This window comes from Salvelinus alpinus, chromosome 6, assembly GCF_045679555.1.
Source record: "Salvelinus alpinus chromosome 6, SLU_Salpinus.1, whole genome shotgun sequence".
Taxonomy (NCBI): domain Eukaryota; kingdom Metazoa; phylum Chordata; class Actinopteri; order Salmoniformes; family Salmonidae; genus Salvelinus; species Salvelinus alpinus.
In genome coordinates, this window is record NC_092091.1 from 90,129,770 (window position 1) to 90,155,380 (window position 25,611).

The 25,611-nt window shown below is 46.7% G+C and overlaps 1 protein-coding gene across 1 annotated transcript in view; it reads left to right on the forward strand.

Moving 5' to 3' along the window:
• The window catches only part of LOC139579559 (protein Dok-7-like), a 58,443-nt gene that overhangs the window by 22,141 nt on the left and 10,691 nt on the right, over positions 1 to 25,611 (forward strand). The window contains exons 6-8 of the mRNA XM_071408307.1: positions 10,899 to 11,006; positions 11,229 to 12,307; positions 18,308 to 18,385. Coding sequence (XP_071264408.1) covers positions 10,899 to 11,006; positions 11,229 to 12,307; positions 18,308 to 18,385 — 1,265 coding nt within the window. The remainder of the gene's footprint in view (positions 1 to 10,898; positions 11,007 to 11,228; positions 12,308 to 18,307; positions 18,386 to 25,611) is intronic.

A 25,611-nucleotide genomic window follows, 5' to 3' on the forward strand; every position in this document is an offset into this window, starting at 1 on the left:
ATGAGACCAAAATGGAGTTCTTTGGCATCAACCCAACTTGCCGTGTTTGGAGGAGGAGGAATGCTGCCTATGACCCCAAGAAACCATCCCCACCGTCAAACATGGAGGTGGAAACATTATGCTTTGGGGGTGTTTTTCTGCTAAAGGGACAGGACAACTTCACCGCATCAAAGGGACGATGGACGGGGCCATGTACCGTCAAATCTTGGGTGAAAACCTCCTTCCCTCAGCCAGGGTATTGAAAATGGGTCGTGGATGGGTATTCCAGCATGACAATGACCCAAAACACACGGCCAAGGCAACAAAGGAGTGGCTCAAGAAGAAGCACATTAAGGTCCTGGAGTGGCCTAGCCAGTCTCCAGACCTTAATCCCATAGAAAATCTGTGGAGGGAGCTGAAGGTTCGAGTTGCCAAACGTCAGCCTCGAAACCTTAATGACTTGAAGAAGATCTGCAAAGAGGAGTGGGACAAAATCCCTCCTGAGATGTGTGCAAACCTGGTGGCCAACTACAAGAAACGTCTGACCTCTGTGATTGCCAACAAGGGTTTTGCCACCAAGTACTAAGTCATGTTTTGCAGAGGGGTCAAATACTTATTTCCCTCATTAAAATGCAAATCAATTCATAACATTTTTGACATGCGTTTTTCTGGATTCTTTTGTTGATATTCTGTCTCTCACTGTTCAAATAAACCTACCATTAAAATTATAGACTGATAATTTCTTTGTCAGTGGGCAAACGTACAAAATCAGCAGGGGATCAAATACTTTTTTCCCTCACTGTACATATCTGCCTCTGTCAGGTCTGAGAAGACCTGGGTGCTGCAGCCTGTTTTAACCTGAGACATTCAGTGCTTTAAAAGTGCTATAATTAGCCTAGCGTAGTTTAGCGTTAGCCAGCGCTAGCCAGTGTTAGTCGACACCCCATTCAGCATAGTGACTAAACCTGCTGTAGGGGCTTAGCGGTTAGCATTAGCCATTAGCTAGCCGTCATGCTAAGCTAGTGACAGGGGATAGATACTTGACACCCCCTCCACCCCATCTTGCATTCTCACACACATACATACAGGACATAGTGTACACACACACACGCACGCACGCACGCACGCACGCACGCACGCACGCACGCACGCACGCACGCACGCACGCACGCACGCACGCACGCACGCACGCACGCACGCACGCACGCACGCACGCACGCACGCACGCACGCACGCACGCACGCACGCACGCACGCACGCACGCACGCACACACACACACACACACACACACACACACACACACACACACACACACACACACACACACACACACACACACACACACACACACACACACACACACACACACACACACACACACACACACACACACACACACACACACACACACACAGCTGTCATGTACATCTCCTTGTAAATGTCCCAGCCTTTGGCAGGGTTTTTCACACGGACACACACCTCCCCTCCCTGTGAAGGTGTGTGAATTGGCAGGGTTTTTCACACAGACACACACCTCCCCTCCCTGTGAAGGTGTGTGAATTGGCAGGGTTTTTCACACGGACACACACCTCCCCTCCCTGTGAAGGTGTGTGAATTGGCAGGGTTGTTCACTGAATCATGGCAGAGAGAGAGAGAGCTGCTAGACGGTCAGTGTAACTGTATCCAGGGGAAACCATACATTTGCAGCCAGGCGCCGCAGTTTGACGTCACAGACAAGTTGAAGAGAGGAGGGGATTGGAGGATAGAGGAGAGGGGAGGGAGGGAGGGGAGAGTAGGGAGGGGAGAGGGTGGAGGGAGGGAGATGGGAGGGGAGGCGAGGATCGGGGGAAAGAGGAGAGAAGGAGAGGGGAGAGTAGGTAGAGGGGGGAGGGAGGGAGGTAGGTAGGGGGAGGAGGTAGGAGCGGGGAGGGAAGGGAAGAGAGGATCGGGGGAAAGAGGAGGGAAGGAAGGGAGGAGAAGAGATAGGGATACAATGCCAACTTAAAGGGTAGGAAGTTAAATCTGCCCCCTCCCACTCACTTTGGTAGCTAACTCAGCCTGTCCCCCCCTCACTTTGGTAGTTAACTCAGCCTGCCTCCCCTCACTTTGGTAGTTAACTCAGCCTGCCTCCCCCTCACTTTGGTAGTTAACTCAGCCTGCCTCCCCTCACTTTGGTAGTTAACTCAGCCTGCCCCCCCTCACTTTGGTAGTTAACTCAGCCTGCCTCCCCATCACTTTAGTAGTTAACTCAGCCTGCCTCCCCCTCACTTTGGTAGCTAACTCAGCCTGCCTCCCCATCACTTTGGTAGTTAACTCAGCCTGCCTCCCCCTCACTTTGGTAGTTAACTCAGCCTGCCTCCCCCATCACTTTGGTAGTTAACTCAGCCTGCCTCCCCTTCACTTTGGTAGTTAACTCAGCCTGCCTCCCCATCACTTTGGTAGTTAACTCAGCCTGCCTCCCCATCACTTTGGTAGTTAACTCAGCCTGCCTCCCCATCACTTTGGTAGTTAACTCAGCCTGCCTCCCCATCACTTTGGTAGTTAACTCAGCCTGCCTCCCCATCACTTTGGTAGTTAACTCAGCCTGCCTCCCCATCACTTTGGTAGTTAACTCAGCCTGCCCCCCCTCACTTTGGTAGTTAACTCAGCCTGCCTCCCCCTCACTTTGGTAGTTAACTCAGCCTGCCGCCCCCCCTCACTTTGGTAGTTAACTCAGCCTGCCTCCCCCTCACTTTGGTAGTTAACTCAGCCCGCCTCCCCCTCACTTTGGTAGTTAACTCAGCCTGCCTCCCCCTCACTTTGGTAGCTAACTCAGCCTGCCTCCCCCTCACTTTGGTAGTTAACTCAGCCTGCCGCCCCCCCTCACTTTGGTAGTTAACTCAGCCCGCCTCCCCCTCACTTTGGTAGTTAACTCAGCCTGCCTCCCCCTCACTTTGGTAGTTAACTCAGCCTGCCGCCCCCCCTCACTTTGGTAGTTAACTCAGCCTGCCTCCCCCTCACTTTGGTAGTTAACTCAGCCCGCCTCCCCCTCACTTTGGTAGTTAACTCAGCCTGCCTCCCCCTCACTTTGGTAGTTAACTCAGCCTGCCCCCCCCTCACTTTGGTAGTTAACTCAGCCTGCCTCCCCATCACTTTGGTAGTTAACTCAGCCCGCCTCCCCCATCACTTTGGTAGTTAACTCAGCCTGCCCCCCCATCACTTTGGTAGTTAACTCAGCCTGCCTCCCCCTCACTTTGGTAGTTAACTCAGCCTGCCTCCCCCTCACTTTGGTAGTTAACTCAGCCTGCCTCCCCTCACTTTGGTAGTTAACTCAGCCTGCCTCCCCCTCACTTTAGTAGTTAACTCAGCCTGCCTCCCCCTCACTTTGGTAGTTAACTCAGCCTGCCCCCCCCTCACTTTGGTAGTTAACTCAGCCTGCCTCCCCCTCACTTTGGTAGCTAACTCAGCCTGCCTCCCCCTCACTTTGGTAGCTAACTCAGCCTGCCTCCCCCTCACTTTGGTAGTTAACTCAGCCTGCCTCCCCCTCACTTTGGTAGCTAACTCAGCCTGCCTCCCCCTCACTTTGGTAGTTAACTCAGCCTGCCTCCCCCTCACTTTAGTAGTTAACTCAGCCTGCCTCCCCCTCACTTTGGTAGTTAACTCAGCCTGCCTCCCCCTCACTTTGGTAGTTAACTCAGCCTGCCTCCCCTCACTTTAGTAGTTAACTCAGCCCGCCTCCCCCTCACTTTAGTAGTTAACTCAGCCCGCCTCCCCATCACTTTGGTAGCTAACTCAGCCTGCCCCCCCTCACTTTGGTAGTTAACTCAGCCTGCCTCCCCATCACTTTGGTAGTTAACTCAGCCTTCCTCCCCCTCACTTTGGTAGCTAACTCAGCCTGCCTCCCCATCACTTTGGTAGTTAACTCAGCCTGCCCCCCCTCACTTTGGTAGTTAACTCAGCCTGCCTCCCCCTCACTTTGGTAGCTAACTCAGCCTGCCTCCCCCTCACTTTGGTAGTTAACTCAGCCTGCCTCCCCATCACTTTGGTAGTTAACTCAGCCTGCCTCCCCCTCACTTTGGTTGCTAACTCAGCCTGCCTCCCCCTCACTTTGGTAGTTAACTCAGCCTGCCTCCCCCTCACTTTGGTTGCTAACTCAGCCTGCCTCCCCCTCACTTTGGTTGCTAACTCAGCCTGCCTCCCCATCACTTTGGTTGCTAACTCAGCCTGCCTCCCCCTCACTTTGGTTGCTAACTCAGCCTGCCTCCCCCTCACTTTGGTAGCTAACTCAGCCTGCCTCCCCCTCACTTTGGTTGCTAACTCAGCCTGCCTCCCCATCACTTTGGTTGCTAACTCAGCCTGCCTCCCCCTCACTTTGGTAGTTAACTCAGCCTGCCTCCCCCTCACTTTGGTAGTTAACTCAGACTGCCTCCCCCTCACTTTGGTAGTTAACTCAGCCTGCCCCCCCTCACTTTGGTAGATAACTCAGCCTGCCCCCCCTCACTTTGGTAGTTAACTCAGCCTGCCCCCCCTCACTTTGGTAGATAACTCAGCCTGCCTCCCCATCACTTTGGTAGTTAACTCAGCCTGCCTCCCCCTCACTTTGGTAGTTAACTCAGCCTGCCTCCCCTCACTTTGGTAGTTAACTCAGCCTGCCTCCCCCTCACTTTGGTAGTTAACTCAGCCTGCCTCCCCATCACTTTGGTAGTTAACTCAGCCTGCCTCCCCCTCACTTTGGTAGTTAACTCAGCCCGCCTCCCCCTCACTTTGGTAGCTAACTCAGCCTGCCTCCCCCTCACTTTGGTAGTTAACTCAGCCCGCCTCCCCCTCACTTTGGTAGCTAACTCAGCCTGCCTCCCCCTCACTTTGGTAGTTAACTCAGCCCGCCTCCCCCTCACTTTGGTAGCTAACTCAGCCTGCCTCCCCATCACTTTGGTAGTTAACTCAGCCCGCCTCCCCCTCACTTTGGTAGCTAACTCAGCCTGCCTCCCCCTCACTTTGGTAGTTAACTCAGCCCGCCTCCCCCTCACTTTGGTAGCTAACTCAGCCTGCCTCCCCCTCACTTTGGTAGTTAACTCAGCCCGCCTCCCCCTCACTTTGGTAGCTAACTCAGCCTGCCTCCCCCTCACTTTGGTAGTTAACTCAGCCTGCCTCCCCCTCACTTTGGTAGTTAACTCAGCCTGCCTCCCCCTCACTTTGGTAGTTAACTCAGCCTGCCTCCCCCTCACTTTGGTAGTTAACTCAGCCTGCCCCCCCATCACTTTGGTAGTTAACTCAGCCTGCCTCCCATCACTTTGTTAGTTATCTCAGCCTGCCTCCCCCTCACTTTGGTAGTTAACTCAGCCTGCCTCCCATCACTTTGGTAGTTAACTCAGCCTGCCTCCCCCTCACTTTGGTAGTTAACTCAGCCTGCCTCCCCATCACTTTGGTAGTTAACTCAGCCTGCCTCCCCCTCACTTTGGTAGTTAACTCAGCCTGCCTCCCCCATCACTTTGGTAGTTAACTCAGCCTGCCTCCCCTTCACTTTGGTAGTTAACTCAGCCTGCCTCCCCCTCACTTTGGTAGTTAACTCAGCCTGCCTCCCCTTCACTTTGGTAGTTAACTCAGCCTGCCCCCCCCTCACTTTAGTAGTTAACTCAGCCTGCCTCCCCTTCACTTTGGTAGTTAACTCAGCCCGCCTCCCCCTCACTTTAGTAGTTAACTCAGCCTGCCCCCCCTCACTTTGGTAGTTAACTCAGCCTGCCTCCCCCTCACTTTGGTAGTTAACTCAGCCTGCCTCCCCCTCACTTTAGTAGTTAACTCAGCCTGCCTCCCCTCACTTTAGTAGTTAACTCAGCCTGCCCCCCCATCACTTTAGTAGTTAACTCAGCCCGCCTCCCCCTCACTTTGGTAGCTAACTCAGCCTGCCTCCCCCTCACTTTAGTAGTTAACTCAGCCTGCCTCCCCCTCACTTTGGTAGTTAACTCAGCCTGCCCCCCCCTCACTTTGGTAGTTAACTCAGCCTGCCCCCCCCTCACTTTGGTAGTTAACTCAGCCTGCCTCCCCCTCACTTTGGTAGCTAACTCAGCCTGCCTCCCCCTCACTTTGGTAGCTAACTCAGCCTGCCTCCCCCTCACTTTGGTAGTTAACTCAGCCTGCCTCCCCCTCACTTTGGTAGTTAACTCAGCCTGCCTCCCCCTCACTTTGGTAGTTAACTCAGCCTGCCTCCCCCTCACTTTGGTAGTTAACTCAGCCTGCCTCCCCCTCACTTTGGTAGTTAACTCAGCCTGCCTCCCCCTCACTTTAGTAGTTAACTCAGCCTGCCTCCCCCTCACTTTGGTAGTTAACTCAGCCTGCCTCCCCCTCACTTTGGTAGTTAACTCAGCCTGCCTCCCCCTCACTTTGGTAGTTAACTCAGCCTGCCTCCCACTCACTTTGGTAGTTAACTCAGCCTGCCTCCCCCTCACTTTGGTAGCTAACTCAGCCTGCCTCCCCCTCACTTTGGTAGTTAACTCAGCCTGCCTCCCCATCACTTTGGTAGTTAACTCAGCCTGCCTCCCCCTCACTTTGGTAGTTAACTCAGCCTGCCTCCCCCTCACTTTGGTAGTTAACTCAGCCTGCCTCCCCCTCACTTTGGTAGTTAACTCAGCCTGCCTCCCCTCACTTTGGTAGTTAACTCAGCCTGCCCCCCCATCACTTTGGTAGCTAACTCAGCCTGCCTCCCCCTCACTTTGGTAGTTAACTCAGCCTGCCTCCCCATCACTTTGGTAGTTAACTCAGCCTGCCTCCCCATCACTTTGGTAGTTAACTCAGCCTGCCTCCCCTCACTTTGGTAGCTAACTCAACCTGCCTCCCCCTCACTTTGGTAGCTAACTCAGCCTGCCTCCCCATCACTTTGGTAGTTAACTCAGCCTGCCTCCCCATCACTTTGGTAGTTAACTCAGCCTGCCTCCCCATCACTTTGGTAGTTAACTCAGCCTGCCTCCCCCTCACTTTGGTAGCTAACTCAGCCTGCCTCCCCCTCACTTTGGTAGTTAACTCAGCCTGCCTCCCCCTCACTTTGGTAGCTAACTCAGCCTGCCCCCCCCTCACTTTGGTAGTTAACTCAGCCTGCCTCCCCCTCACTTTGGTAGTTAACTCAGCCTGCCTCCCCTCACTTTGGTAGTTAACTCAGCCTGCCTCCCCCTCACTTTGGTAGTTAACTCAGCCTGCCTCCCCCTCACTTTGGTAGTTAACTCAGCCTGCCTCCCCCTCACTTTGGTAGCTAACTCAGCCTCCCTCCCCCTCACTTTGGTAGTTAACTCAGCCTCCCTCCCCCTCACTTTGGTAGTTAACTCAGCCTGCCTCCCCATCACTTTGGTAGTTAACTCAGCCTCCCTCCCCCTCACTTTGGTAGTTAACTCAGCCTCCCTCCCCCTCACTTTGGTAGTTAACTCAGCCTCCCTCCCCCTCACTTTGGTAGTTAACTCAGCCCGCCTCCCCCTCACTTTGATAGTTAACTCAGCCTGCCTCCCCCTCGCGTTTGTAGCTAACTCAGCCTGTACTCTTTTAAACATTTAACCATCCGATGGGCCCCAACTATCAATCTTTAAGTCTCTGCTCTCTCTTTGCTTTTAATCTGCGGTTATGTTTTAGCTGTTGTGTTCTAGCTGGTCTCCAGTAGTTGGGCTCTAGCTTGTCGACCGTAACCGTGGTGGTTGGCTAGGCTGGCTAGGCTAATAGCTAGTTGGCTAAATAGCTATTAGCTGGCTGGCTGGCTAGGCTAGTAGCTAGTTGGCTAAATAGCTATTAGCTGGCTGGCTGGCTAGGCTAATAGCTAGTTGGCTAAATAGCTATTAGCTGGCTGGCTGGCTAGGCTAGTAGCTAGTTGGCTAAATAGCTATTAGCTGGCTGGCTGGCTAGGCTAATAGCTAGTTGGTTAAATAGCTATTAGCTGGCTGGCTGGCTAGGCTAATAGCTAGTTGGCTAAATAGCTATTAGCTGGCTGGCTGGCTAGGCTAATAGCTAGTTGGCTAAATAGCTATTAGCTGGCGCTGGCTGGCTAGGCTAATAGCTAGTTGGCTAAATAGCAATTAGCTGGCTAAGATAACTGCCAATAGCTAACATTCTTTGATAACTGGTTAGACGGCGTTATGTATTTCCTAAACGTTGGTTTACTTTAATGTAGCTGTAAGCTAGGAGTTAATAGCAACTGTCTGACTCATTCAGTGCTAACGTAATGTTAGCAGGCTAGTAGGGCTAGAGTTAGCAGGCTAGTAGGGCTATAGTTAGCTGGCTAGTAGGGCTATAGTTAGCAGGCTAGTAGGGCTATAGTTAGCAGGCTAGTAGGGCTATAGTTAGCAGGCTAGTAGGGCTATAGTTAGCAGGCTAGTTGGGCTATAGTTAGCAGGCTAGTAGGGCTATAGTTACCAGGCTAGTAGGGCTATAGTTAGCAGGCTGGTAGGGCTATAGTTAGCAGGCTGGTAGGGCTATAGTTAGCAGGCTAGTAGGGCTATAGTTAGCAGGCTAGGAGGGCTATAGTTAGCAGGCTAGTAGGGCTATAGTTAGCAGGCTAGTAGGGCTATAGTTAGCAGGCTGGTAGGGCTATAGTTAGCAGGCTAGTTGGGCTATAGTTAGCAGGCTAGTAGGGCTATAGTTAGCGGGCTAGTAGGGCTATAGTTAGCAGGCTAGTAGGGCTATAGTTAGCAGGCTGGTAGGGCTATAGTTAGCAGGCTGGTAGGGCTATAGTTAGCAGGCTAGTTGGGCTATAGTTAGCAGGCTAGTAGGGCTATAGTTACCAGGCTAGTAGGGCTATAGTTAGCAGGCTGGTAGGGCTATAGTTAGCAGGCTGGTAGGGCTATAGTTAGCAGGCTAGTAGGGCTATAGTTAGCAGGCTAGTAGGGCTATAGTTAGCAGGCTAGTAGGGCTATAGTTAGCAGGCTAGTAGGGCTATAGTTAGCAGGCTAGGAGGGCTATAGTTAGCAGGCTAGTTGGCTAGCAACCTTGCAAGTTGAATTGTAACAAAATTTGAAAAAGTATTTGCTTGTAAATTAGAAAATGGTTACATTATATAAAGTTTACATGATAATAAAAATAGGCTGGCTTGCCGGTCCTCCATATTACATCACACTCCGGGAAAAACTTTTTCCGACTTCGGCATGTTCCCGTAATTCTGATGGCTTTTATGTCATAACTCCCAACACAGAAATGGTGAGGTGTAACTTTGCATTGAGCCTTTTGATGTGTCATACTAATGCAGATACATTTACATGTGGTTATGTTTATGCTTATCTGCCTTTTAAAAAGAGAGAGTTGAGAGATCTGTCTGACCCTTTCTTACATTACCTGTGTTCGTTATAGAGACCAGGGTTTCAGTACCTGTGTTCATTATAGAGACCAGGGTTTCAGTACCTGTGTTCATTGTAGAGCCCATGGTTTCAGTACCTGTGTTCATTATAGAGCCCAGGGTTTCAGTACCTGTGTTCATTATAGAGACCAGGGTTTCAGTACCTGTGTTCGTTATAGAGACCAGGGTTTCAGTACCTGTGTTCGTTATAGAGACCAGGGTTTCAGTACCTGTGTTCATTATAGAGACTATGGTTTCAGTACCTGTGTTCATTATAGAGACCATGGTTTCAGTACCTGTGTTCATTATAGAGACCAGGGTTTCAGTACCTGTGTTCATTATAGAGACCAGGGTTTCAGTACCTGTGTTCGTTATAGAGACCAGGGTTTCAGTACCTGTGTTCATTATAGAGACTATGGTTTCAGTACCTGTGTTCATTATAGAGACCATGGTTTCAGTACCTGTGTTCATTATAGAGACCAGGGTTTCAGTACCTGTGTTCATTATAGAGACCAGGGTTTCAGTACCTGTGTTCATTGTAGAGCCCATGGTTTCAGTACCTGTGTTCATTATAGAGCCCAGGGTTTCAGTACCTGTGTTCATTATAGAGACCAGGGTTTCAGTACCTGTGTTCGTTATAGAGACCAGGGTTTCAGTACCTGTGTTCATTATAGAGACTATGGTTTCAGTACCTGTGTTCATTATAGAGACCATGGTTTCAGTACCTGTGTTCATTATAGAGACCAGGGTTTCAGTACCTGTGTTCATTATAGAGACCAGGGTTTCAGTACCTGTCATTATAGAGATCATGGTTTCAGTACCTGTGTTCATTATAGAGCCCAGGGTTTCAGTACCTGTGTTCGTTATAGAGACCAGGGTTTCAGTACCTGTTGTCATTATAGAGACCATGGTTTCAGTACCTGTGTTCGTTATAGAGACCAGGGTTTCAGTACCTGTTGTCATTATAGAGACCAGGGTTTCAGTACCTGTGTTTGTTATAGAACCCATGGTTTCAGTACCTGTGTTCATTATAGAGCCCAGGGTTTCAGTACCTGTGTTCGTTATAGAACCCATGGTTTCAGTACCTGTGTTCATTATAGAGACCAGGGTTTCAGTACCTGTGTTTATTATAGAGACCAGGGTTTCAGTACCTGTGTTCATTATAGAGACCAGGGTTTCAGTACCTATGTTCGTTATAGAGACCAGGGTTTCAGTACCTGTGTTTGTTATAGAGACCAGGGGTTCAGTACCTGTGTTCGTTATAGAGCCCATCAGTACCTGTGTTGGTTTCAGTACCTGTGTTTGTTATAGAGATCAGGGTTTCAGTACCTGTGTTCATTATAGAGACCAGGGTTTCAGTACCTGTGTTTGTTATAGAGATCAGGGTTTCAGTACCTGTGTTCATTATAGAGACCAGGGTTTCAGTACCTGTGTTCATTATAGAGACCAGGGTTTCAGTACCTGTGTTCATCATAGAGACCAGGGTTTCAGTACCTGTGTTCATTTTGACACAGTAGATAAAGCTGTGGATATGTTACTCTGTTCCCTGTGTGTGTGTGTGTGTGTGTGTGTGGGTGTGTGTGTGTGTGTGTGTGTGTGTGTGTGTGTGTGTGTGTGTTTGTGTTTGTGTGTGTATAGATCCCAGTGCTAGCCGGTCCTCCTCAGAGGAGAGGATCAACCATGAAGCATCGGAACTAGAGAGAAGACTCAGTATGCTGTCCCACAGCAGTAGACAGAGCAGTACAGGTAATCAATCAATACCTCAATCCACCAATCAATAATCCCAGTTTTCAGTTCATCTCCTGACTGTTTGACCCATCAATAAACGGTGTTGTTAGTAGTTCACCGTTTTAGGAATCTATTAATCAATCAATCCCATCATTCACTTAAATCTTAAATCATTTGACCTTTTCTTCAATTGACCTTTGATCGATCAATCAATCAGCTAATCAATAATCTCTTCCCCAGCCTCCACCTCCAGTTACAGCACCTCCGTTGCCGGGGACGACCGCAGCAGTATCTCTTCCTCCTCCTCCAGCCAATCAGACGCCAGCTACGGAAACCACTTCCCTTTATGGCCAGAGCCAAAACGCCCCACTTCCTCCTCCTCCAGCCAATCAGACGCCAGCTACGGAAACCACTTCCCTTTATGGCCAGAGCCAAAACGCCCCACTTCCTCAACCGAGACCCTGTCGGCCCCTCCCACTGCGAGGTCATCGACCAATCTGGACGAGGATCTCTATAATGCTGTCATGAACCGCCCTCCTTTCAAACCGCCTTCCCACTCTCGCAGTCTCCACGACAGCGGGCGCCAAAGCTCATTGGACAGCGGGATAGGCATCGCCACGGCCAGCAGCCAATCGTCTTACTCTGGGAGCTTCTCTTCCTGTACGGGCAGCCTGGACACAGCCAGTCAAGGAGGAGGGGAGGAGTTTGGGTCTGTCCTTAGTCTACCTCCCCCTCTTCTCTCTCTACCTCCTCTTTCTCTACCTCCCCCTCCTCCCTGTCTAACTCTTCCTCCACCCATTCTACCTCCTCCACCTCCTCCTCTGTCCTTAAGGACCCCTGAGCCCGGCCCTCTCTCCCCCCCTACTCCCTGCTCCTGCCCCCCGTCTTGCTCATCCTCCTCCTCCAGGACTAGTGGTTATAGCTCTGGCGCCCCCCGGTGGCAGAGTGAGGAGTACCAGGCACCCAGCCTTCTCAGACTACAGTACGACAGCCCCAGGAACCTCCTGCACACCCTGGCCTTCAGGGATCCTCCACCCAAGGGAGGAGCACCCGAACTGGGCAGGGACAGGCGGCTCGGTGGGGATGAAGGTCAAGGACAGATCCAAGGGCATGGGTGTCCTTCCCTCTCCTCCACCCCCACTGAGGCTTCTCTCCAGCGGGTAGGGACCCCGAGGCAGGCCCCTGTAGAACGGAACCTGTCCTGGAGCAGTGAGAGAGCGCCCCCGGTGGACAGTGGTGATCGGTGCAGCATCATGTCTGCTAGGCTCACACCCAGACCTCTGCTGTTCCCTGGCTGTCCAGTGTGTGGAGGAACACAGGTAATACATCTCTGTAGTTAATATTAATAGGTAATACATCTAATAGTTATCACAGTACCAATAGATTCCTAGGCTTCATTTGGCTCCATGTCTGACTATTAATTTATTCTGTGTTTTATTTATTTTTAATTAACCTTTATTTAACAAGGCAAGTCGGTTTAAGAACAAATTCTTATTTACAATGACAGCCTACTGGGGAACAGTGGGTTTAACTGCCTTGTTCAGGGACAGAACGACAGATTTTTTTTTACCTTGTCAGCTCGGGGATTTGATCGAGCAACCTTTCGGTTACTGGCCCAACGCTCTAACCACTAGGCAACCTGCCGCCCCTCTGTGTGTGTGTGTCCGTGTGTGTATGTGTGTGTCCTTGTGTGTATGTGTGTGTCCGTGTGTGTGTGTCCATCTTATTGGACTGGCTGCACTGTTTCCCATGCAGCCAGTCCATGCAAACGCCTGCTATCCCTGTCATCACAATCCCACAACTAGCCGCCTGCTTATTTGGCTCATTCGAGTGCCTGTACACCACTACCACAGTACCAGCCCAGAGCACTCAAATAAGACTAATGCATTGTTGGCAGTCCACATACATACACCTGTTACTCCCAAGTAATATGATCACGATGAGACCTGATGAACTGGAGTTAAAGGCTTGTTTAGCTAGCGTAGTGTAACGGATGTGAAATGGCTAGCTAGTTAGCGGGTACGCGCTAATAGAAGTAGTGATGATGAACTGGAGTTAAACAGGCTGTTGCTCAGCAGTGTTTAAGGCTTGTTTAGCTAGCGTAGCACAGTGTTATGATGTTTAACTAGCGTAGCACAGTGTTATGATGTTTAACTAGCGTAGCACAGTGTTCTGTTGTTTAACTAGCGTAGCACAGTGTTATGATGTTTAACTAGCGTAGCACAGTGTTATGTTGTTTAACTAGCGTAGCACAGTGTTATGATGTTTAACTAGCGTAGCACAGTGTTATGATGTTTAACTAGCGTAGCACAGTGTTATGTTGTTTAACTAGCGTAGCACAGTGTTATGATGTTTAACTAGCGTAGCACAGTGTTATGATGTTTAACTAGCGTAGCACAGTGTTATGTTGTTTAACTAGCGTAGCACAGTGTTATGTTGTTTAACTAGCGTAGCACAGTGTTATGATGTTTAACTAGCGTAGCACAGTGTTATGTTGTTTAACTAGCGTAGCACAGTGTTATGTTTAACTAGCGTAGCACAGTGTTATGATGTTTAACTAGCGTAGCACAGTGTTATGTTGTTTAACTAGCGTAGCACAGTGTTATGTTTAACTAGCGTAGCACAGTGATATGATGTTTAACTAGCGTAGCACAGTGTTATGTTGTTTAACTAGCGTAGCCCAGTGTTATGATGTTTAACTAGCGTAGCACAGTGTTATGTGTTATCTAGCGTAGCAGTGTTATGATGTTTAACTAGCGTAGCACAGTGTTACGATGTTTAACTAGCGTAGCACAGTGATATGATGTTTAACTAGCGTAGCACAGTGTTGTGTTGTTTAACTAGCGTAGCACAGTGTTATGATGTTTAACTAGCGTAGCACAGTGTTATGATGTTTAACTAGCGTAGCACAATGTTATGATGTTTAACTAGCGTAGCACAATGTTATGATGTTTAACTAGCGTAGCACAGTGTTATGTTGTTTAACTAGCGTAGCACAGCGATATGATGTTTAACTAGCGTAGCACAGTGTTATGATGTTTAACTAGCGTAGCACAATGTTATGATGTTTAACTAGCGTAGCACAATGTTATGATGTTTAACTAGCGTAGCACAATGTTATGATGTTTAACTAGCGTAGCACAGTGTTATGATGTTTAACTAGCGTAGCACAGTGTTATGTTTAACTAGCGTAGCACAGTGTTATGTTGTTTAACTAGCGTAGCACAGTGTTATGATGTTTAACTAGCGTAGCACAGTGTTATGATGTTTAACTAGCGTAGCACAGTGTTATGATGTTTAACTAGCGTAGCACAGTGTTATGATGTTTAGCTAGCGTAGCACAGTGTTATGATGTTTAACTAGCGTAGCACAGTGTTATGATGTTTAACTAGCGTAGCACAGTGTTATGATGTTTAACTAGCGTAGCACAGTGTTATGTTATTTAACTAGCGTAGCACAGCGATATGATGTTTAACTAGCGTAGCACAGCGATATGGTGTTTAGCTAGCGTAGCACAGTGTTATGTTGTTTAACTAGCGTAGCACAGTGTTATGATGTTTAACTAGCGTAGCACAGTGTTATGATGTTTAACTAGCGTAGCACAGTGTTATGATGTTTAACTAGCGTAGCACAGTGTTATGATGTTTAACTAGCGTAGCACAGTGTTATGTTATTTAACTAGCGTAGCACAGTGTTATGTTATTTAACTAGCGTAGCACAGCGATATGATGTTTAACTAGCGTAGCACAGTGTTATGATGTTTAACTAGCGTAGCACAGCGATATGATGTTTAACTAGCGTAGCACAGCGATATGGTGTTTAGCTAGCGTAGCACAGTGTTATGATGTTTAACTAGCGTAGCACAGTGTTATGATGTTTAGCTAGCGTAGCACAGTGTTATGATGTTTAACTAGCGTAGCACAGTGTTATGTTGTTTAACTAGCGTAGCACAGTGTTATGATGTTTAACTAGCGTAGCACAGTGTTATGTTGTTGTCACAGAAGGCTGTTTTTTAAAACATTCCATTAAATTACTGTCAGGGATACGTCACAGAGCCACTGTCTGCACACAAACAACCCCTTAAAGGGGCAATCTGGGATTGAACATTTAAATGATTGATATATATATATATATATACTGACCACTTTATTGCCAATGTGGGATATTTTGAATCCCAGATTCCCCCTTTAAAAATCACTCAGACAGAATGAAGAGATTCAATGTTCCTGTCAATTAAATGTAACAATTTGTTACCAGACAGCAGTATGGTTAAGGGCAGGGTCGGCCATTATCAACCTGAACTTTCTACAGATACAGCCATTTGGATTCATTTAGGTCCGCGCCTGAGCAAAGTTTATTTTATTCTGTTTAGTAGGAAGAGAAAGAGATGAGAGATAATGGAGAGAGGGAGGATAGAGAGAGAGAGGAGGGAGAAAGAGTAGAAGAAGGAGGGAGGGAGAGAAAATGAGAGAGAGAGAGGGAGAAAAGGAGACAGAAAGATGGGGAGACAGAGAGACAGAGAGAGAAAAGGAGACAGAGGGAGAAAAGGAGACAGAGAGAGAGGGAGAAAAGGAGACAGAGAGATAGGGAGAAGAGGGAGAAAAGGAGACAGAAAGATAGGGAGACAGAGGGAGAAAAGGAGACAGAAAGATAGGGAGAAGGAGAGAGAGGGAGAAAAGGAGACAGAAAGATAGGGAGAAGGAGACAGAGAGATAGGGAGAAAAGGAGACAGAGGGAGAAAAGGAGACAGAAAGATAGGGAGAAAAGGAGAGAGAGAGAGACAGAGAGTCTTCGCTAACACCTGGAGGATAACGGCCAGAATGAAAACAATTAAACATGTTGTTGTTCTGATCCAAACCCTCCTGAATGAGATGCTGCATCCCTCCTGTGATAACCTGTCTCCCTCTGTCTGCATCCCTCCTGTGATAACCTGTCTCCCTCTGTCTGCATCCCTCCTGTGATAACCTGTCTCCCTCTGTCTGCATCCCTCCTGTGATAACCTGTCTCCCTCTGTCTGCATCCCTCCTGTGATAACCTGTCTCCCTCTGTCTGCATCCCTCCTGTGATAACCTGTCTCCCTCTGTCTGCATCCCTCCTGTGATAACCTGTCTCCCTCTGTCTGCATCCCTCCTGTGATAACCTGTCTCCCTCTGTCTGCATCCCTCCTGTGATAACCTGTCTCCCTCTGTCTGCATCCCTCCTGTGATAACCTGTCTCCCTCTGTCTGCATCCCTCCTGTGATAACCTGTCTCCCTCTGTCTGCATCCCTCCTGTGATAACCTGTCTCCCTCTGTCTGCATCCCTCCTGTGATAACCTGTCTCCCTCTGTCTGCATCCCTCCTGTGATAACCTGTCTCCCTCTGTCTGCATCCCTCCTGTGATAACCTGTCTCCCTCTGTCTGCATCCCTCCTGTGATAACCTGTCTCCCTCTGTCTGCATCCCTCCTGTGATAACCTGTCTCCCTCTGTCTGCATCCCTCCTGTGATAACCTGTCTCCCTCTGTCTGCATCCCTCCTGTGATAACCTGTCTCCCTCTGTCTGCATCCCTCCTGTGATAACCTGTCTCCCTCTGTCTGCAGCCCTCCTGTGATAACCTGTCTCCCTCTGTCTGCATCCCTCCTGTGATAACCTGTCTCCCTCTGTCTGCATCCCTCCTGTGATAACCTGTCTCCCTCTGTCTGCATCCCTCCTGTGATAACCTGTCTCCCTCTGTCTGCATCCCTCCTGTGATAACCTGTCTCCCTCTGTCTGCATCCCTCCTGTGATAACCTGTCTCCCTCTGTCTGCATCCCTCCTGTGATAACCTGTCTCCCTCTGTCTGCATCCCTCCTGTGATAACCTGTCTCCCTCTGTCTGCATCCCTCCTGTGATAACCTGTCTCCCTCTGTCTGCATCCCTCCTGTGATAACCTGTCTCCCTCTGTCTGCATCCCTCCTGTGATAACCTGTCTCCCTCTGTCTGCATCCCTCCTGTGATAACCTGTCTCCCTCTGTCTGCATCCCTCCTGTGATAACCTGTCTCCCTCTGTCTGCATCCCTCCTGTGATAACCTGTCTCCCTCTGTCTGCATCCCTCCTGTGATAACCTGTCTCCCTCTGTCTGCATCGCTCCTGTGATAACCTGTCTCCCTCTGTCTGCATCCCTCCTGTGATAACCTGTCTCCCTCTGTCTGCATCCCTCCTGTGATAACCTGTCTCCCTCTGTCTGCATCCCTCCTGTCATAACCTGTCTCTCTCTGTCTGCATCCCTCCTGTCATAACCTGTCTCTCTCTGTCTGCATCCCTCCTGTCATAACCTGTCTCTCTCTGTCTGCATCGCTCCTGTGATAACCTGTCTCCCTCTGTCTGCATCCCTCCTGTGATAACCTGTCTCCCTCTGTCTGCATCCCTCCTGTGATAACCTGTCTCCCTCTGTCTGCATCCCTCCTGTGATAACCTGTCTCCCTCTGTCTGCATCCCTCCTGTGATAACCTGTCTCCCTCTGTCTGCATCCCTCCTGTCATAACCTGTCTCTCTCTGTCTGCATCCCTCCTGTCATAACCTGTCTCTCTCTGTCTGCATCGCTCCTGTGATAACCTGTCTCTCTCTGTCTGCATCCCTCCTGTGATAACCTGTCTCCCTCTGTCTGCATCGCTCCTGTGATAACCTGTCTCTCTCTGTCTGCATCGCTCCTGTGATAACCTGTCTCTCTCTGTCTGCATCCCTCCTGTGATAACCTGTCTCCCTCTGTCTGCATCCCTCCTGTGATAACCTGTCTCCCTCTGTCTGCATCCCTCCTGTGACTGAAGACTTCATGTTGACCTCTGAACCCGCTGACGATGTCTGTCCTCACCAATACTCCCTCTTCACCTCCCTGTTCTGTTTGACAGGACAATAAGACTTCCTGTTGACCTCTGCTGACGATGTCTGTCCTCACCAATACTCCCTCTTCACCTCCCTGTTCTGTTTGACAGGACAATAAGACTTCCTGTTGACCCTCTGAACCGCTGACTATGTCTGTGACTTCCTGTCTGGTTGTTGTTCCTGTTGTTGTCTAGCTGTGAATGTGTCTATTTCATCACATGAACATACTATGTCCAGACCTGGGTTCAAATTCTATTTAAAATCTTTCAAATACTTTTGATTGTTTGCTCAGGAGTGCCTAATGGGCGGGGTTTGCCGTTTTGGGACTATCCCATTGGTCCATTATGCCAGGCACACCTTAAGCAAACACAGATCAAGTATTTGAAATGATTTCGAATAGTATTTGAACCCATGTCTGTTTACCACCATGGTTGTTGTTTAACCCCACCTCCCTCATCCGTTTCTCCCCCCATCCAGAGTCCTCATCCCTGTATAGATCACAACTACATTACCCATGAGCAATGGTTCTCAGCTAGGAAGAGATATGTTACGCAGGTAAGATGACCCGTCGTGTGGTAGTGGTTATTGACAGTATGGGCAACGATACTTTTAGTGTTTTTGCAAACTTTTAACTAATACCTATCATGCTGACAACACCGGCCACACCCGTGCGCCATCGCTCGCATGTTGAGTTTGTCCATCCACACCAGACACGATCAGGAAATACAGAGTAGATATACACCAGACACGATCAGGAAATACAGGGTAGATATACACCAGACACGATCAGGAAATACAGGGTAGATATACACCAGACAGGATCAGGAAATACAGGGTAGATATACACCAGACACGATCAGGAAATACAGGGTAGATATACACCAGACAGGATCAGGAAATGCAGGGTAGATATACACCAGACACGATCAGGAAATACAGGGTAGATATACACCAGACAGGATCAGGAAATACAGAGTAGATATACACCAGACACGATCAGGAAATACAGAGTAGATATACACCAGACACGATCAGGAAATACAGAGTAGATATACACCAGACAGGATCAGGAAATACAGAGTAGATATACACCAGACACGATCAGGAAATACAGAGTAGATATACACCAGACACGATCAGGAAATACAGGGTAGATATACACCAGACACGATCAGGAAATACAGGGTAGATATACACCAGACACGATCAGGAAATACAGGGTAGATATACAACAGACACGATCAGGAAATACAGGGTAGATATACACCAGACAGGATCAGGAAATACAGGGTAGATATACACCAGACAGGATCAGGAAGTACAGGGTAGATATACACCAGACACGATCAGGAAATACAGAGTAGATATACAGCAGTCACGATCAGGAAATACAGGGTAGATATACACCAGACACGATCAGGAAATACAGAGTAGATATACACCAGACACGATCAGGAAATACAGAGTAGATATACAGCAGTCACGATCAGGAAATACAGGGTAGATATATCAAAACCAACTATATTAATTTGGGGACAGATCGAAACGCCATATAAACATTCATGGACATTTAGCTAGCTAGCTTGCTGTTGCTAGATAATTTGTCCTGGGATATAAACATTCATGGACATTTAGCTAGCTAGCTTGCTGTTGCTAGATAATTTGTCCTGGGATATAAACATTCATGGACATTTAGCTAGCTAGCTTGCTGTTGCTAGATAATTTATCCTGGGATATAAACATTCATGGACATTTAGCTAGCTAGCTTGCTGTTGCTAGATAATTTGTCCTGGGATATAAACATTCATGGACATTTAGCTAGCTAGCTTGCTGTTGCTAGATAATTTGTCCTGGGATATAAACATTCATGGACATTTAGCTAGCTAGCTTGCTGTTGCTAGATAATTTATCCTGGGATATAAACATTCATGGACATTTAGCTAGCTAGCTTGCTGTTGCTAGATAATTTGTCCTGGGATATAAACATTCATGGACATTTAGCTAGCTAGCTTGCTGTTGCTAGATAATTTATCCTGGGATATAAACATTCATGGACATTTAGCTAGCTAGCTTGCTGTTGCTAGATAATTTATCCTGGGATATAAACATTCATGGACATTTAGCTAGCTAACTTGCTGTTGCTAGATAATTTGTCCTGGGATATAAACATTCATGGACATTTAGCTAGCTAGCTTGCTGTTGTTAGATAATTTATCCTGGGATATAAACATTCATGGACATTTAGCTAGCTAGCTTGCTGTTGCTAGATAATTTGTCCTGGGATATAAACATTCATGGACATTTAGCTAGCTAGCTTGCTGTTGTTAGATAATTTATCCTGGGATATAAACATTCATGGACATTTAGCTAGCTAGCTTGCTGTTGCTAGATAATTTATCCTGGGATATAAACATTCATGGACATTTAGCTAGCTAGCTTGCTGTTGCTAGATAATTTGTCCTGGGATATAAACATTCATGGACATTTAGCTAGCTAGCTTGCTGTTGCTAGATAATTTGTCCTGGGATATAAACATTGTGTTGTTATTTTACCTGAAATGTCCTTTTATTTCTGGATCTTTGTAGAATATCGACCCATTTTGAGTCACAGAAAATCGTGTGTTCTCTACTCAGGGAACAGGGGAAACCTATACTGAACACAAATATAAAGGCAACAGTTTTACTGAGTTACAGTTCATATAAGGAAATCAGTCCATTTAAATACATTCATTAGACCCTAATTTATGGATTTCACATGACTGGGCAAGGGACGCAGCCATGGGTGGGCCTGGGAGGTCAGGCCCCAGAACAGGGCTTTACTATAGACAGATATACTCCTCCACATATACTCCTTCTAGTAATCTCTCCTAGTTCAGTCTTCTTCTTCTGTGGATTTTATATGTCAGGTTGGCAAACCAACTGTAAAGGTGTATTACCACCACCAACTGGACTGGAGTGTGGACCTCAGCTCATCTTCCAATCACCCACATGGGTATCTGCTCCTCTAAACCAATGAGGAGACGGGAGAGGTGGGACTTGCAGAGCGTCAAGCGTCACAAATAGAACCAAGTTCTATATTAACGCCAGGCTACGCAGCGAACGGTGTGGGTGCAATGATTGAATAACATGTATGTGAACGTTTATTTTGCATAGGCTCACGCACACGACGCGAATGGTGTAGTCAGTATGTTAGTAGTTATCCTGTATGGATCAGTTGGTAGAGCATAGAGCTTGGTGTAGTCAGTATGTTAGTAGTTATCCTGTATGGATCAGGTGGTAGAGCATAGAGCTTGGTGTAGTCAGTATGTTAGTAGTTATCCTGTATGGATCAGGTGGTAGAGCATAGAGCTTGGTGTAGTCAGTATGTTAGTAGTTGTCCTGTATGGATCAGTTGGTAGAGCATAGAGCTTGGTGTAGTCAGTATGTTAGTAGTTATCCTGTATGGATCAGTTGGTAGAGCTTGGTGTAGTCAGTATGTTAGTAGTTGTCCTGTATGGATCAGTTGGTAGAGCATAGAGCTTGGTGTAGTCAGTATGTTAGTAGTTATCCTGTATGGATCAGGTGGTAGAGCATAGAGCTTGGTGTAGTCAGTATGTTAGTAGTTATCCTGTATGGATCAGTTGGTAGAGCTTGGTGTAGTCAGTATGTTAGTAGTTATCCTGTATGGATCAGTTGGTAGAGCTTGGTGTAGTCAGTATGTTAGTAGTTATCCTGTATGGATCAGTTGGTAGAGCTTGGTGTAGTCAGTATGTTAGTAGTTATCCTGTATGGATCAGTTGGTAGAGCTTGGTGTAGTCAGTATGTTAGTAGTTATCCTGTATGGATCAGTGGGTAGAGCATAGAGCTTGGTGTAGTCAGTATGTTAGTAGTTGTCCTGTATGGATCAGTTGGTAGAGCTTGGTGTAGTCAGTATGTTAGTAGTTATCCTGTATGGATCAGTTGGTAGAGCTTGGTGTAGTCAGTATGTTAGTAGTTGTCCTGTATGGATCAGTTGGTAGAGCATAGAGCTTGGTGTAGTCAGTATGTTAGTAGTTATCCTGTATGGATCAGTGGGTAGAGCATAGAGCTTGGTGTAGTCAGTATGTTAGTAGTTATCCTGTATGGATCAGTGGGTAGAGCATAGAGCTTGGTGTAGTCAGTATGTTAGTAGTTATCCTATATGGATCAGTTGGTAGAGCTTGGTGTAGTCAGTATGTTAGTAGTTATCCTGTATGGATCAGTTGGTAGAGCTTGGTGTAGTCAGTATGTTAGTAGTTATCCTATATGGATCAGTTGGTAGAGCTTGGTGTAGTCAGTATGTTAGTAGTTATCCTGTATGGATCAGTTGGTAGAGCTTGGTGTAGTCAGTATGTTAGTAGTTATCCTATATGGATCAGTTGGTAGAGCTTGGTGTAGTCAGTATGTTAGTAGTTATCCTGTATGGATCAGTTGGTAGAGCATAGAGCTTGGTGTAGTCAGTATGTTAGTAGTTGTCCTGTATGGATCAGTGGGTAGAGCATAGAGCTTGGTGTAGTCAGTATGTTAGAAGTTATCCTGTATGGATCAGTAGGTAGAGCATAGAGCTTGGTGTAGTCAGTATGTTAGTAGTTGTCCTGTATGGATCAGTTGGTAGAGCTTGGTGTAGTCAGTATGTTAGTAGTTATCCTATATGGATCAGTTGGTAGAGCTTGGTGTAGTCAGTATGTTAGTAGTTATCCTGTATGGATCAGTTGGTAGAGCATAGAGCTTGGTGTAGTCAGTATGTTAGTAGTTGTCCTGTATGGATCAGTGGGTAGAGCATAGAGCTTGGTGTAGTCAGTATGTTAGAAGTTATCCTGTATGGATCAGTAGGTAGAGCATAGAGCTTGGTGTAGTCAGTATGTTAGTAGTTGTCCTGTATGGATCAGTTGGTAGAGCATAGAGCTTGGTGTAGTCAGTATGTTAGTAGTTATCCTGTATGGACCAGTTGGTAGAGCATAGAGCTTGGTGTAGTCAGTATGTTAGTAGTGGTCCTGTATGGACCAGTTGGTAGAGCATAGAGCTTGGTGTAGTCAGTATGTTAGTAGTTGTCCTGTATGGATCAGTTGGTAGAGCTTGGTGTAGTCAGTATGTTAGTAGTTATCCTGTATGGACCAGTGGGTAGAGCATAGAGCTTGGTGTAGTCAGTATGTTAGTAGTTGTCCTGTATGGATCAGTTGGTAGAGCATAGAGCTTGGTGTAGTCAGTATGTTAGTAGTTATCCTGTATGGATCAGTAGGTAGAGCATAGAGCTTGGTGTAGTCAGTATGTTAGTTGTTATCCTGTATGGATCAGTTGGTAGAGCTTGGTGTAGTCAGTATGATAGTAGTTATCCTGTATGGATCAGTTGGTAGAGCATAGAGCTTGGTGTAGTCAGTATGTTAGTAGTTGTCCTGTGTGGATCAATTGGTAGAGCTTGGTCCCGGGGCCAGCCATATGTAAAATATATGCAGCATGACTGTAAGTTGCTTTGAATAAAATCTGCTGCCAAGTGGAATATATTATTATGTTATTGAAAGGGTCCTCTTTCATCTCTGCTGTGAGCGTGGAAGTGTGAAATATTCACCCACCAATTTAACCATAGTAACGATCATGTATTGTTCCAACAACAACATCTTACCATTCATTTCTTTGCCTTTTCTTTTCACATCTTTAACCTTCCCCAATGCGCCTCTGACCAGACAACGCCTCTGTGTCCCAAATGCAACCGTATTCCTTATATAGTACCTACGGTCCTGGTTGGAAGTAGTGCACTTTAATAGGGAATAGGGTTCGGTTTGGAACGCAGTAACGCAGTGTGTTCCCTCCTCCATCTGCTGAGCACGGAGAACTCATTAGATTAGCAGTCCTCACACCTCACCGTGCTAATCAGGTTAACAGTCCTCACACCTCACCGTGCTAATCAGGTTAACAGTCCTCACACCTCACCGTGCTAATCAGGTTAACAGTCCTCACACCTCACCGTGCTAATCAGGTTAACAGTCATCACACCTCACTGTGCTAATCAGGTTAACAGTCATCACACCTCACCGTGCTAATCAGGTTAACAGCCATCACACCTCACCGTGCTAATCAGGTTAACAGTCATCACACCTCACCGTGCTAATCAGGTTAACAGTCCTCACACCTCACAGTGCTAATCAGGTTAACAGTCCTCACACCTCACCGTGCTAATCAGGTTAACAGTCCTCACACCTCACCGTGCTAATCAGGTTAACAGTCCTCACACCTCACCGTGCTAATCAGGTTTACAGTCCTCACACCTCACCGTGCTAATCAGGTTAACAGTCATCACACCTCACTGTGCTAATCAGGTTAACAGTCATCACACCTCACCGTGCTAATCAGGTTAACAGCCATCACACCTCACCGTGCTAATCAGGTTAACAGTCATCACACCTCACCGTGCTAATCAGGTTAACAGTCATCACACCTCACTGTGCTAATCAGGTTAACAGTCATCACACCTCACCGTGCTAATCAGGTTAACAGTCATCACACCTCACCGTGCTAATCAGGTTAACAGTCATCACACCTCACCGTGCTAATCAGGTTAACAGTCATCACACCTCACCGTGCTAATCAGGTTAGCAGTCCTCACACCTCACCGTGCTAATCAGGTTAGCAGTCCTCACGCCTCACCGTGCTAATCAGGTTAGCAGTCCTCACACCTCACCGTGCTAATCAGGTTAGCAGTCCTCACACCTCACCGTGCTAATCAGGTTAGCAGTCCTCACACCTCACCGTGCTAATCAGGTTAGCAGTCCTCACACCTCACCGTGTGTGTAATCAACGACAACTTGTCCAACTCAGTGTGTTGTCAATAGAAAACAACTGATTAAAGAAAAGCAATGCCGTGGGTTTATAATAACCAAATCAGACAATCACCTGAAGAAAGAGAGAAGAGAGAGGGAGAGAGCGTGTGGTGTGGTATAATGTATTATAGTATAATGTATTATAGTGTAATGTGGTGTAGTGTAATGTGTTATAGTGTAATGTATTCTAGTATAATGTGTTGTAGTATAATGTATTGTAGTATAATGTGTTATAGTGTAATGTATTCTAGTATAATGTGTTGTAGTATAATGTATTGTAGTATAATGTATTATAGTATAATGTGTTGTAGTATAATGTATTATAGTGTAATGTATTGTAGTATAATGTGGTGTAGTATAATGTGTTGTAGTATAATGTATTGTAGTATAATGTATTATAGTATAATGTGTTGTAGTATAATGTGGTGTAGTATAATGTATTATAGTGTAATGTATTGTAGTATAATGTGGTGTAGTATAATGTGTTGTAGTATAATGTATTGTAGTATAATGTATTATAGTATAATGTATTATAGTATAATGTGGTGTAGTATAATGTGGTGTAGTATAATGTGTTGTAGTATAATGTATTGTAGTATAATGTATTATAGTATAATGTAATGTATTATAGTGTAATGTGGTGTAGTATAATGTATTATAGTATAATGTGTTGTAGTATAATGTGGTGTAGTATAATGTATTATAGTATAATGTATTATAGTATAATGTGGTGTAGTATAAAGTATTATAGTGTAATGTGGTGTAGTATAATGTATTGTAGTATAATGTATTGTAGTATAATGTGGTGTAGTATAATGTATTATAGTATAATAAATTGTAGTATAATGTATTATAGTGTAATGTGGTGTAGTGTAATGTGTTATAGTATAATGTATTATAGTATAATGTGGTGTAGTATAATGTGTTGTAGTATAATGTATTGTAGTATAATGTATTATAGTATAATGTG